Source organism: Botrytis deweyae (genome assembly GCF_014898535.1).
Source record: "Botrytis deweyae strain B1 chromosome Unknown BDEW_029, whole genome shotgun sequence".
Lineage (NCBI taxonomy): Eukaryota > Fungi > Ascomycota > Leotiomycetes > Helotiales > Sclerotiniaceae > Botrytis > Botrytis deweyae.
In genome coordinates, this window is record NW_024066236.1 from 351175 (window position 1) to 366290 (window position 15116).

Below are 15116 nucleotides of genomic sequence, written 5' to 3' on the forward strand. Positions count from 1 at the left end.
ATGCCCTGGGTACGTCAATCGAGTCAGGCAGACGTCTCCGATACTTTGCGTCCGCAGGCTTACTTTTCGCAGTCTTCATGACACCTTACGTCCTGTTGTGATTCCATCCTTCATTCGTCTATATAAGTCTTCACTCTTTCGTGCTTATATATGCAACCATACGATTGAACTCGAGCTGCATCGCGGGCCAACGAAGATCTCGACATGGTAAGTGAACAATCCTTTCCCCAGATTCCAACCCTCTTCCCGTTTCGTCTGTAAGGGACCAGCAGGGATCTCGGAACTTTCGGCTGATTTGGTGCTTTGGCAGGATGGATCCGCTATAAACCCCAATGAAATCAATCGCTTCGAAGTCACAGAAGTCTACGCACATCCCCAAGCTGAAGTAGACATCGTACTGGTCCATGGATTGAACGGTCACCCACAGCATACGTGGACGGCGAAGAATGGTATCTTCTGGCCCACGGCTCTTCTCCCAGTGACCTTCAGCTCCAAAGATCCAAACAAATCTGCCAAGGTGCGCATACTCGTCTATGGATACAATGCGGATGTCGTAGCTTTTGCAGAGAAATCCGCCTCGCACGACAGGATACACGAACACGCACAAAGTTTGGTTTCTAGCTTGGCGCTAGAGAGGAAGAGTGAAGAGGCCGAAGAAAACCCAATCATTTGGGTGGCGCATAGTTTGGGTGGTATCTTGGTAAAACGAGTAAGTGGCACCAATAGCTACCCCCACAATTCTATTAATACTCATGCATCTCTCAGGCACTAGAAATTTCCCACGATTATCAAGGAAAGAGCAATGACGAGATTCGTTCCATTGCTGTCTCGACTTTCGGTATCATCTTTCTCGGTACTCCTCATACGGGTGCTGATCCGGCGAAATGGGGATTGATTTTCCAAGGGATGGTATCGGCTTTAATGCCGAAGAAAGCTATGGACTCGGAATCAATTCTCATCAAAACTTTGACGACAAACAATGAAACACTTGCCAATATCAATCTTCATTTCCTCGACATTTATCAACGCTTCAAGATTTGTATGGCACATGAGAGTTTGAAGACGGACTTTAAAGGAACAAAAGCTTTTATCGTTGATCAAACTTCCGCCAGTCCTCTACTTCCAGATGTCTCCTACTTTGGGATTGAGGCTACACACAGCGGCATGTGCAAATATGAAAGCAAAAGAGCACCAGGTTACATGAATGTCTCTACCAAGATCAAGACATGGGCTTTGGAAGCTTCCCCAGTAATTCGTGCTCGCTGGAGACATGAGATAAAGAAACGAGCCGAGGAAACAGAAGCGCAAATCAGAGAGCTTAGAGGTCAATTCGAAGATGTACGCCCTCTATGATCTTGGCCTGGGAAATTCACTAACAAATTCGTAGCCAACTTTAGCGCCGGGAACTCCAAAACCACCACAGGGTATGTACCATGGTAGCTCTCCGAGTCATCATCAACCCGTGTTGACTGAGTCTCCACGAGCAAGACCTATTTTTGATTATGAGGTGTCGGAAGTGGAGGAGGAAGATTTTGAGATGGCGGATCGTTCGAGTTGATCGCCAAGGTTCTCTATTATCTGTACCTCGGGCGTTGAGATTGATATTTTCTTTTAATATTTTCTTTGGTCATGGGAGCTTTGCGTTGTGCTTTTTTATATTGTTGGCGGGAAGCTGATTTGTTTGGTTCCGTAGATTTATCGAATTCAGTACAAACTATTGCAAGTCTTGAGCCCGATGTGTCAGACGATAGTGCAGAATATTTTATCAAACCACCCGGATTTCGTCCCAATTCCATATTTGTTGGTCGACGCGAAGAGTTGGCTGAAATGCATAGAATGCTTTTTGATGAACAGCGAAGATCTCAAGGTTCATGCGCTGTTTTGATCCAAAGTATGCCTGGTGGTGGTAAGACTCACTTGGCTCGACAGTATGCATTTGAATACAGACACGAATTTCCCGGTGGTGTTTTCTGGATTCGAGCGAAAAGTAAGCAGGAAATCACCGCAGGCTTTTGGCAAATTGCGAAAAAGGCGGCTTTGAAACCTTCGATGGTTAATGAAGATCCAAAAGTTCTCGACAATCCGGATCAATTTATTAAATTGGTCAAGAAGTGGTTAAATCATCGACATCACTGGCTTTTGATACTGGACGGTATGCACTTTGATGATAGCTTACGAAGATTTATTCCCGATAGTATCAACACTAGTATCATCTATACGTCAACGGAGAAGTCTGTCAGTGGCGATCATCATTTTATGAACCCACAGGTTTTGAAATTACCAGCCCTTTCCGCCAGAGAAGCGCAACATCTTTTGTTACGAGAACTGGACAAGAAGGAGCCGTATGTTCAAGATGACCTCAGGTACTCTATGGAATTGGTTCAAGCGATGCAATTCTTACCGGTAGTTATTCATGTCGTTGCTCAACGATTGAAAGCTACCGATGAACCACTTGCAAGATATGCTAGATCTTATGCATCGGCACCAAAGGGTTTAAGGGAACTTCAGGCTTTCGCATCGGTGGTTGAACAATTGGAAAAGTTGGGTGCTTATGAAACTCTCAATCTGATCCATATCTTGTGCTTCTTCAGTCAACATCTTCCGGTTGAGATGATTGCACTAGGTAAGCGCATCATACGCATGTCATTCTCTTCATGAATACATACATACTAACATTATCATTAGGTTTGGATGCACTCGACGTTCCAATTAGAGCCAGCGAGCCTATTACTGGTAGATCATTAAACAACACATTCAAAGTATTGAACAAGTTCGCCTTGATAGACCGGAACGAACACGAAGCCTCACTCGGCTCTTCTCAAACTTCAAAAGGTAGCAGAGATTTGTTGTCAGATGATATCGATGTCATCAGGCTACACAGTGTCGTCCAAGGATTCTTTGTGGATACTTTACATGCGAAAAAAGAATTGCCAATGTGGCTTGACCGAGCCATTTCAGTTTTCTGCTACTCATTCGAACAAGCAAACGATCGCATCACACAAAAAACACGCACTGGTCTCGTGGAAGACTATCGACTGTACGAAATCCATGGCATGAGACTTCAAAGTCATCTTGAGAGGCACAAAAAGGAATACATCAAGCATCATAAGAAAGAGACTTTGGATCCGGATGCGACTTGTATCATGTTGGATGATGTATTAACCGCAATTAGAAGTGAAATTCAACGACGCACTCCAGAGTCTTCTCACGTCATTGCTGGAGGTCAACCGGAAGCATTCCAAACATCGATATTTGATCGGACGGGTAGTTCATCTGATACTGGCGCCGATGCCGAAACGCCTGCGGATAAATTTTGTGATGGTTCTCCTTGGGTTCTTGGGCCTCACATTGAATCCCCTAAGAGTCTTGTTCATGATCCGGATTTCCTTCAACAGGTGGAAAATATCAAAGAAATTCGATTCCCACCTCAACTTCCCAAGGAAGATACTGGATATGATAGTGAGTTAGAAGGCTCTACCATGACACTACAGCCACCAAAGTCTTTGGCCCCTTCAGCTGGCTCTCCTGAGAGTCCTGGAGGTCCGTGGGAAGTTGTCAAGCCTCGGCGTTCAAGAGTTACGGCTCCGAAGCTTGATCTTCATAGAACCATTCGTGCTCAGGAGTCAAGAAGATACCGTAATCGTGCGGGCTCTTTTCGTTCAATGACTCCTGGAGGGTTTTCCGATCCACGTGTGACTAGTGTTACAGCACATGGTGAATTACAACAACCTGCCATTCGACCACAATCTCGTGGTACTTTGTCTGGTCAATCGAGTGCGAGGGTAGCGCTCGCTCATATCAGTAAATCGAGTCCACCTCCAGTTCGAGGAGGTGGTCCTATTCAAAATCGAAGAGCCCCCACGCATAAGTTGACAGAAACGAATCTTATCACTAGGACACCAACTTATGCATCGGCTGTTTCTGGCCCAACGAGAGATACCGCTTCAAGACATGGCACTGAAGAAAACTTTAGTGATACGACATCAAACCTTGGATACCCGGAACCAACAACAGCTGTTGCCGCTTTACAACGTATTCCTCATGATACAGAGACTCAATCACCACAACCGCACGTACCTTATACTCGTATGCCACCATATCCTCATACACCGGATCTGTATTATCGACAACCATATTCTGCGGCTAGTAGCAACATGTATAATACGCCAATCACGAACAACAGTCAGGATAGTTTCAAACCAATACCAGATCCCTTTGAGACTATCTATCCAATCATGACAGGTCCACCTCCTATGACAAGATCATCAATACCATACACATCATTGTCACCATCACTAAAGAGGGATCTACCCCACGATTATCCGAGTTGGGATTCACAATCTTATCCCAACTCATTACATAACTCGATGCAAAATCCAATCCCACATCAAGGCAATCCTCAGAGTCCTCATCACCTACTCCGACCAACTCAATTCCAATCAATCTCCTCACCCAACCTTCTTCCTTCTCAGTATCGACCCACCCCTTCAACATACTACCCCGGCCGTCCCGAATTCTCCCACTCCGACACAACAAGTATGACAACCTCGCGGACCTCCCCCCAAGAATCAGGCTACACATCCCAACCCCTCTCCCGCAACCCCTCAGGCCAATCCACCCACTCCACCATTTCTCTCCCCCGGCCTTCCCCTCACCCCTTCTCAACCTCCACCTCCGCATCAAAAGCACGCCGTACATCTCTCGCCGAAACCGAACCTCTCCCCCAACTCCCCTCCTCTCCTCGAGTGGGCCCGCAGGCCATGAGTCCACAGATAAGCTATCAAATCTCCTCGGCCCACTATCTAAACCACGCACCGTACCAAGATCGCGAGAGAGGAATGGTGAGAAAGAGTCCGAGATTAGCGTTCGCGCGCGCGGTAGTCGGTGATGATGCAGCGAGAATCTTGTACGAAAATCAAGAGAGGGAGAGAGATTTGCAGAGACTGGGACAGGGGCTGGGACAGGGACAGAATCAATATGTTTCGTCGCAAGCGAGGATTCCGAGGACGTTTAATCCTTTGGCGCCGAATTTTAGTCCGAGGATGAATGCGGCAGGGAGTGGGAGTCAGATGGGATATTTGGGGCAGAGTGAGGAGAGGAGAGGAGGGGTCGGGGTTGGGGTGAGGGATTTGAATTTTGTTTATCCGAGTCCGGAGATGGGTAGTGAGGGATTTGCGCACGCGCATGGAAATGGGAATGGGAATGGAAATGCAAGGGGAATATCAGAGACAGAACTCCAAGCCCCGCTCATGAAAAGAGGTGGGAGTAGTGGGAGTGGAGGCTTGGTGGTTGGTGGAGGGAGAGTGGTGGAATTTGGAGATTTGGGAACATCGTCGAGGTTTCAGACGCAGAGGAATTGGAGTACGGAGAGAGGGGGGATGATTGAATTTGGGGAGACGGGGTTGGGGATTCGGACGGGTGGGGAGGGGGGAGTGAGGGGAGATGGGAGGGGTTGGTATGGGGATAGGAGGAGTAGGAGTCGGTGATGGGTTTGGTTGGGGATTGGGGGTTGGGGTTGGGTGGTTTATGTGTTATTTCTTTTTTTCTTCCTCTTCTGTTCTATCGATTGTATCGATATCATTATGGAGTTTTGGGCACAGCACGGCAAGGCACGGCACGGCACGGCATAGCATAGGGCACAGGATATACCATATACCATATACCATAGATATACCACGGAGAGAACTCGGGAATAAGGGAGAATGGGCTTGCTTGTACGGATAGCATGGATAGCATAACGATAGGCAATTGTATGACAATTGTATGGAAAAGGTGGAATGGGCTGCTTGTTTATGGCATTTGTATCTGTATAGTATATTATAGGTTGATACGAAGGAATGAAATATGACAAATGAAGGATAACAAATAAATGTTAGAAGGAAAAGTGGGAAAGTGGGAAAATTGACGGATGGCTACCTGATAGTGTGTGTGTGTTTGAAGAATTTGTAGGATATGAGATGAGATGAGACGAGATGATATGATATGATATGATACCCTAGGATATGGATATGTATTTATGTTTTATATGTTTAATGAAGAGAGAGAATAGAGAGGGAGAGGGGGGGGGGGGGGGAGAGATGTAAGAATTCATATAAGAATTACAAATATGTGGCTTTGAGATGTTAACGAGAGGAGGAGGGAGAGGAAGAAAAAGGGGGGGATAACTTTACTAGGGGGGTGGGGTATAAAGTACGTATGAAGTATAAAATTTTATCTAAATATTCTTGAATTTTTCTCCTGATTTGATCTTTCTGTTGAGCTGTATATTGAGATTGAAATTGAGATTGAAATTGAGATTGAAATTGAGATTGAAATTGAGATTGAAATTGAGATGAAATTGAGATTGAAATTGAGATTGAAATTGAGATTGAAATTGAGATTGAAATTGAGATTGAGGTTAAAATTGAGAGATTTTATAAGAATTCAGATCGGGATTGGAATTTTAATAAGAATTTTAATTTTAATTGTGATTGAAATTTAGATTATCTATTAAAATTGGGAGAAATTTAATGCGATTCGATGTGATTTATTTTGATTGTAGGAAAGAGAGAGAAAGAGAGGGAGGGAGGGAGGGAGGGAGGGAGGGAGTGAGGGACGGAGAGAAAAGGGGGGAAATTGATATCTGGTGTTTATATTTGAGATTTGAGATGTGAGATATGAGAGACGAGAGATGAGGTTTATGTGGGTGGTGATGGGTAGATTAGATTAGATTAGATATGTAGTTGTGTTGTTGTGGATGGGGATAGTTGGGGGGGGGGGGTTAAGTGTGTAGTGTATTTCTGTGTGTATGACTTCGGGAAGTTATGATGGTGATTGAATTGGATAGGATGAATGGAATGGAGATGAGATGGATAAGATGGATGAGATAGATGAGATGGATAAAATGAATAAGATGAATAAGATGGATGGATTGAGTTATAATAATTATTGGGATGGGATGGGATAATAAAATTCTCTGATCTGGATTATTAAGTAATTGTTTTGGATTAGTAGAATGACTGGAGGTCACTGTCGGGATTGATAATGAATATAGTTATTTCAGACTCGATGGAAGATCCAAGACAAGAGAATGTTAAAGCTCGAGTTTATACTATGTGATTGTGCCGATGAAAGAATCCATTCTATTGGTGTGGAAGGGCTGTAGAATTATCAATGCTATAGATCTATCTTACATATATCAATCCAACCGCACCTTTCAGATTTATCTCTAACAGCTAGTGAGATGAGTCTCCTTCATTCTTCGTCAATATGTCGTCAGATTGTAAGATTGTACTGTACTATGTATGTGTAAAGAACACTTTGACGTATATGAATGGAATGCATTACTCATAAATCTTTGTCGGTTTTGACAATCGAGTTGTAAAGTGACTTAGTTATGACGAGTGGTAGAAACATCTAGTCTCGTCTAGCCTCGCTAGTGATGAGCTAAGCTGGAAATGTGACCTAGTTCGTGTGGTTTACAATCTGATAACCAACCAAATAATACCTTTTAGAACGATCAACCTCTCCACTACCTTCTACCTAGGTTGATTATGAAATCGGTTCATACAAAAGTAGATTTTATTGGTTCAATACCTCGTACTATCCTAAGTAGTACGCTGATGCTCTAGTCCCAAAGCTTAAAATTGACAGGTATATATAAAGTAACCTCACCTCCTCAAAATCTTCTCCAAAATCCCCATCCCAAAAAGAAAATCCCAACACATCCACATCCCACCACGAATCTTCCCAATTCTCACAACGACAACCGCTACATGAAAACATGAACACCTCCGCTACTCTTCACGAACCAAATGCAACCATCTGGCAACGCACCTGGGAAGCCGACCCCATAGGATTGCCGACCTCTAATTACTTCAAAATACGGTACAAGTCCAACACCACCTACATGTTAATGCAGATTTGGTTTCTTTATTTTTTGATATGCTTCATCATTATCGGGGTTGCCACGATGATGTTTTTCTGCTGTGCTTCTATCTCTCGTAGGGGTAGGAGGAGGAGGAGGAGGAGAAATCGAGAAGCCTTGAGGAGATGAAATTAGAGGGATATTAATGATGCGTATTCTCTGTCAATGATGAAGCTCGAAAAGAAGAATTCCATACCAAAATTGCATGCCGACTGAGAAGTTAAGATGGTCGGTGGGAAAGGCCATTGTGGATTGGGGCTATAGCGATTGAAACTGAAAGTGGAAGTCATTCGGAGATTCGAAGTGCAGCAATCTCACATACATATTGCATTCTATCGAATAGATAACTTTGTATCGCACTCTCTGTTCAACCCTAAAAGGAACTGTGAGATGCGAAAAGAAGGTATTCGACTCACGACGAAGACTTTTCACAACACATCGAACCTCCTAGGTATAAGGAACCACCTGATTATCGAGAGATCTAGTCAACAGGGCGGGAAATCATAAGACCATGATGAGAAAAATCAATCTGCCATGTTTTCAAAACAAAAAAGTCCAAATATGATGTGGGTATCAAGCTTTTCGAGGATGATCGCAGAGATATGGAATTTCTATTCGAGCGAAATTCCGGACTGCATTACATCATCTCGAAATCTCCAACACTCAAAAACAATTCAAGATTCGATATCTCTTCAATTTTTTAGATCATTCGAATGATCTACTGTGATTTATGATTTAAAAACTTATAAAGAACTATCATATCTCTTAAAAAAAGGTTACGCGAGGGATCTTCAACGGATACTGTGGTTTGGTAGAGTCCTATTCCTTTCTCCGGCTTTGCCCAGGGCAACAGAGTATATCGTCATTCGAGTCTTGTATCAGGCATGAGATGAAATTCGGATTTTATGCACCAAATATACTGATTCAAGGGAACGGAATTGGAAAATAAAATAAGCTTATATAATATAATGATAATTCAGTAAATCTATCACTCTTGAGCTCTCTAATATATGGCTATTTGTCACAAGTCCAGGGAATCCAGTAATCAGGACTGCAGTCAAACAATTAAACCTTTAGAATGCTCAATTTCTCTCAAGTGTCAAATCAATTTGAATCAATGAAATCATGAATTCAATAATCGTGTCCGCAAAATCTCAAACTTATATTGTTGAAATAGACTACAGTCTGGAATTTTGAAAAAATCGTCCAGGTCTCGTGTTCAAATGGGTTCGATTCTTCTATACATTATGCCTCTTTCAAAGCCTGAGTCTAGATTGGACAATATGGTATAGCTTGTAACATATGTATACCATCAAACTATATGTAACTCGGGTGAACAGTTGAGGATATGAATATAAGCGGGTATCCTTCAAAGTCCAGGTAGGGAGACATCAATCACAGCTTTGGGCGATCCCCCTATCAATCAAACTAATGGTCATAGGTATAATTTTGTACTGGAATATATACCCCGTACTTGTAAAACTTATCGATTGATACTCAGATAGGAAGAAGATTCATATCGCAATAATCATTCGATCCTGTTCTGAACCATAAGAAATCCTTACAGACCCCGGTCCTAACATTATCCTACCAAGCCGCAGCTACTTGAGAGATTCAGATCCTTAAAGTACATTCAAAGACACCTAAAGAAACGGGCGAAGAAAATATCCGAGGGAGCGAACCGATTATGCTTAAATCCTATCGTAGATTTCCATGAATTGACAAATTAAAGTTTATGTAGAATTCGGAGCTACACCTTACACAAAGAATCACCCAAGCAAAATAAATCACTAACCAACTCTTAGGCAGTATGTGAGTAGCTAAATAGAATTTTATGATTTGAATTGAAATTAGTTGATATTGGCCATGGCCAGATACCCGTAACCTTCATGTATTGTAACGCGCTCCTTCATTTGAACTAGATCGTTTGAACTTTCGTACCTCTAAACATACATTCCGACACCCATGACCTATAATTCCCATCATCCTGTCCTAATTCGACTCCCTGGATCCAGCTTTCCTCTCAACTCTCATCTTCATCAACATTAAGAAATGCCCAAGCTCGCAATTTCTCCTTGCTCATTAGAATTTTGTGCACCAAGTTTGTATGAGCACTTCCACCTCATCTTCACCTGATCACCCTTCCCGTGCTCCACACCTTGAAGGTAAATCTTTTGAGTAATGCCCGAATTTTGGTGGGGATTAAGCCTCCGTCCACTTTGAGGTTGGAGTCGGAGTGTATAGCCCTTTTGTAGTGTTAGCATCTTTGGATCACACTGAAGATAGATAGAAGAACAATACCTTTGTGACTGCGGCTTGAAATGTCAAGTCAGAAATTGGTTCGTTTGAATTATTTGAGAATGCAATTGATAAGGTAATGACATCAGGTGTAGTGGGTTCGCGGGTAGCATTGAGAGATATTTTGACGTTGGTATTACTAATGGTTAGATCGTTGGTAGACGGGAGACCTTCGGGTAGGGCAGACGAAAATGCCCATTCATCATCATCCGCTGCGGGTGCTGGGGCATTCGCTGGATGTGATACTGGGGGTTTAGGATTCGCGAAATCGAAAATGGAGCCAGATTGCTGAGGGGTAGATTGCCTTGATGGGGATGTAAGAGCAGCGAATGGATCAATGTTTGATGGGGGAGGTCTCGCGACTGCAGCTTGTTGCTGCTGTTGTTGCTGTTGGAAGAGGGATGGTTGTGGAGTGACGGGTTTGGAAGGTGGTTGTGATCCAAATGCAGAGAACGCTGAATAATCGGGTTTCACGGGTAAATTTGGAGTTACCGGAGATCTGGTGGGCGTTGGTCCTCTGGCAGTACTATTTTCGGTCGTTGAAGACATTAAAGCAGGACCAGGAATATCTAGATCTTGTTAGGATGGTGAATTTTAACCATATATAGACAACTCACTAGTATTATTACCAAACCCAAGGGAGATGCCACCCTCTTGACTGTATGAGGAATCTCCCATAGACAGCCCTAATAAGTCATTTTCTAAATCACCTGGTTGGGACGTGCTCGCCGGAGCATTATTCATAGACGAACTTCCATTGGTCTCCGGCTCTCCATCAAAATCGATCAAGGAAAGTTCATTTGCGGAATTCTTGCTAACCCCTGTACTGGTTCCAAGGGTGCCCTTGGCAATCTTCGAAGCTGCATCCACATCGCCCTTCTTCATCAACTTGTACCGCTCCACGGTACGATGGATACTATCATTAATTTCAAGAAGCTTTGCGACAGCTTCGTGATCATCCGATTCCTCTTCGCACATCTTCTGTATTTTGGGGTGAGCACTTTGAAGAGCTGATGCAAGTTCTTCGTAGACATCACCCTCCGTCATAACGTCTCCAGGCTTGAATTCTTCTAAACGTTCTTCCAGTAATCTCGCTTTCTGTTGTACTTTTCCGACTTCTTCTGCTGCTTTGGCTCGGTAATCCGTTTTCGATCTGGTATCGTATCCAGCCATAATCTTCATTAACCTGTTGGCTTCTTGCAAATCCTCGGGGCCACCACGACGAATTAGTTCTTGCAATTTCGCAGATTGTGCCGCCTTTTCTTCTTCCTCCATCTCTTCGGCGGATTTTAAATTCTATCATGGTGTCAGTATCCTATCAAAGCAACCCGTACCCAGATCCATGACTAAACTTACATCGCTTGGATTAAGTACCGCAGCATCCTCCACCCTGACTTCCGGAAACACATATCCTTTGTAACTTAATAACCTATGCATATCCCTTATGAAACCCAAATCTTCCTTGTACCTCGAAGTTTGACATATCGTTCCCCTCCATTCTTCGATAGCTTCCAAAATCTTCATCTGGACTTTACTCGGTCTGATAGGTGGTCGTTCCGGGAACCTCCTCACTAATTCATTCAGAAACTCTTTTGTGCTAATTTGCAAATGAAATGGATAACCGCAATTCTTCACACAAATGTCCAATAGGACAAGTGCTAATATCGCAACATTTGGGTTGCGATGATTGATGTAATTGACAATTGCAATAGCTGCTTCCCGTGGCGCATTTCCCTTTTTCGAATTAATGAGGTCGGAAATTTCGAGGTTCATAGCAAGATTTGGCTCGTAATTTTCAGGGGAACAAGCTTGCTGGATATATCGTTGGAGAGGAGAGGGTCCTGGATCTCCCATCATAGAGAACCTGTCTCGTGCCGCCATTCTTGCGGAAGCTGCCTCCATTTGGAGGTATGTTCTCCTATATTACCAAGCGGAATGGTTATGAACTGTAAAAAAAGTGTTGGTTGTAAGAACTTCGTCGATGAGCTGATGCGGCGCGATAGAGAGAGTTGTAATGAGCTCAGTGGGGTGGACACGATTGGACTTTGGAATGATGAGAGAGAGCTTAGTCATCACTATTCTCAAGGCTGGAACATTTCTTGGCTCCCCACCTCGATTTTTATATCACATCATACATTGAATTTCTCTTTTGTAAATAAATCGCCACATATTAACGTTCCTCTGCATATTCAAATCATGGTTCGACACAAGAAAGATAACTTCTCTTCTCGAGGCAAGAAATATAGTAATCCTCCACGAACCCGAGGCCCTCGCAACAACTCCGACGATGAATCGCAACCCCGCTCTTCTCGCCCTCCATTCAAAGCCGCATGTTGGGATCTCGGTCACTGCGATCCAAAACGATGTTCCGGAAAGAAACTCATGAAGCTTAATCTTATGCGAGAGTTACATGTTGGTCAGAAACATCAAGGTGTTATTATATCTCCAAATGCGAAAGCGACAATATCCCCGGCAGATCGTGAAATCATGCAACAGTATGGTGCGGCGGTTGTAGAATGTTCATGGGCTCGTACAGCAGAAGTTCCTTGGGCTAAGATAGGTGGAAAATGTGAGAGGCTATTACCATATCTCGTCGCCGCGAACTCGGTCAATTATGGCAAACCTTGGAGGCTAAATTGTGTGGAGGCTTTGGGAGCTGCGTTCTATATATGTGGATTCGAGGATTGGGCAGAACAAATATTAGAACCATTCAACTACGGCAGATCATTTCTGGATATTAATTCGAGTTTATTAAAGCGTTATGCAGCATGCAAAGACGAAGCAGAGATAAAGAAGGCACAGGAAGTCTGGATGGAGAAATTGGAGAGAGAATATAAAGAGAGTAGAGAGGGTGGCGCGGATGGTGATGATGATATTTGGAAAAGTGGAAACACGAATCATAGATTACCTGAAAGTTCGGAAGATGAGGATGAGGATGAAGATGATGAAGATGAAGAGGGAAAAGACAGTGACGACGAAGTCGATGGAATTTATCTCGGTAAAGAACAACCAAAAAAGAAACCCATACCCAAAGACGATGATGAGGAGGAGGAGGAGGCTGAAGATAAAGATCCTTTTGCCATCTCAGATGATGAGGATGATGAAGAGGAAATGGCAGAACTCCGACGAAGAGTCCTAGCCTCCAAACCATTTGCCAACCCACAAAATTCCAGTTCAAAGGTCGCACCAGAAAAGATCTCAAGGCCAGTACCATTGAAAGAAGATTCTGAAGTCGAAGCGGATTCGGATAATGGAGAAGATGATGAATTTGACAACATCATTGATGCTACTCCTGTCACTGATAGGACAGGTATAATAGCAAAAGAGAAAGCCAAGACTGTATCTCCAACCATTGCCAGTGCTACATTTTCAAGGACGATCGTTGGGGCACCAAAGAAGTGGTGATAAGAAGTGGTAGGTAGCTTTATCACAAAATGAAATAGATCCAAAGCTCTGTCCCTTTTCAAATTCTAACGAACATTTATGGTGCTTGAAATCTTATTCTCCAGCCTTCATTGTCCCAGATTGACTCGAAGTTCCTGGTTTTGTTTCACAGGAGAAAGAATTGATCAATTGACCTAGATATGTAGTGTCTGCTGGTACCCATACTCGATGTCTATTTCAAAGCTGAGGATTCGCTTTATAGGCTCGAGAGTTGGAATATATTCAATCTCGGTGAAAATTTATGTAGTTACCTAGCTAGAGAATTAGAAATGAATCGTCCTCAAAACAGTTCAATACGGTCTCAATTTTCGAACGTAAATTCTTGATTTGCTATTCGATAATCCAATTACAGCCATACATAAGTTCAACATTAATACGATTCGATCCAACAAGATTGTCCAGTTGAGAATTTTACATATCAGATTACTCTATTCTATAACCAGCAAAAAAACACTCCCCAAAGCTGTAATCAAAAATACTTTAGAACAATCTAATGGAACGCCGGAAGAGACAGTAGACCCAAAATGGTTTAGCCTCATTTAAACGAGTTCTCCTATTCCAACCGGACTTAAGATTATCGCATCATGTCCCGACACTAAATGTCTAGTCTGTCACTCACAGCCCTAAATTTCTCCCCAACGTGTAATTGTTCAAATTCTTATCAAAAGAGAATTTACTTATCCAGTCTCTCTCAACCTTAGCCACAAATTCGAATTGATTCCCCTTTTCAAATTTAGTGTAATGATATCCTCGCCATCTAAAAGACTATCGAACCCAAAAATCTTAAATTCCAACGCCTCATAATATCAGAATTACAATCTCTCACTCACAATCATGAATTCGCAAAATCCGATTTAGAAAGTTATTTAATGGTTTTGGGCTCTATTCGCTACAACTAAGCCTAAGAATGAAAATTCCACAGAAATAATTGTGAATCAGATTAAAGAACGCTGTACGATAGAAAAGATGCCATTGAAAGTCGTCGTCAAGTGATGAGTACAAAGCAGAGAATAAATATGTTTGTAGAAAAACTTCTGCTTTCATAACTAATGGGACTCCCTGAATGAAAGATCATGGATTGCTTGGAAAAGGTTGGTGAATTGGTTGTACTTGTCTCCTGATATCTATGCATGGGTTCTCGCTAATCTCTCATACCGCAGGTTAAACCACCTTTTGTGAGCACTAAAAAGATGTTAAAAATTATACCACTGAGATTGAGTTTTGGTTTATTCACGGGCTTGATGGTTTTAGAGGCCTGACGATTCTAAAAACTAGTAGTCTAGCGTGAGATGGAATTATGGTATTTATTTGAATTACTCATACTGAGAAATCATTGTCCTATTCTCATGGTATACCACGGTGGAGAAATATACGGTAGTCAGTCTCTTTTGCGTAAATGAAAGATTTTAATCAAGATACTTCTTACTAGAGTGGATTTCATGAACAAGTAATCTTGAGGATATGAAAT

The 15116-nt window shown here is 42.7% G+C and overlaps 3 protein-coding genes across 3 annotated transcripts; 2 read left to right on the top strand and 1 right to left on the bottom strand.

The window, feature by feature from the left end:
* Positions 1 to 5486, top strand: EAE98_009643 (uncharacterized protein; the record flags this gene model as incomplete). The annotated part of the gene is made up of 6 exons (XM_038957264.1): positions 1 to 9; positions 311 to 709; positions 766 to 1338; positions 1388 to 1424; positions 1694 to 2623; positions 2686 to 5486. The coding sequence occupies 6 exons, from the start codon at positions 1 to 3 to the stop codon at positions 5484 to 5486; spliced, it is 4749 nt and encodes a 1582-aa protein (XP_038806457.1).
* A 4101-nt stretch (positions 5487 to 9587) lies between these two features.
* EAE98_009644 (uncharacterized protein) lies at positions 9588 to 12214 on the bottom strand. Its single transcript, XM_038957265.1, has 4 exons — positions 11561 to 12214; positions 10822 to 11500; positions 10208 to 10773; positions 9588 to 10152 (listed from the first exon to the last, which is right to left on the bottom strand). The coding sequence occupies exons 1-4, from the start codon at positions 12104 to 12106 to the stop codon at positions 9952 to 9954; spliced, it is 1992 nt and encodes a 663-aa protein (XP_038806458.1). The 5' UTR covers positions 12107 to 12214; the 3' UTR covers positions 9588 to 9951.
* Positions 12215 to 12400: 186 nt separating this feature from the next.
* Positions 12401 to 13609, top strand: EAE98_009645 (uncharacterized protein; the record flags this gene model as incomplete). Its single annotated transcript, XM_038957266.1, has 1 exon — positions 12401 to 13609. The coding sequence occupies one exon, from the start codon at positions 12401 to 12403 to the stop codon at positions 13607 to 13609; it is 1209 nt and encodes a 402-aa protein (XP_038806459.1).
* Positions 13610 to 15116: the final 1507 nt, after the last annotated feature.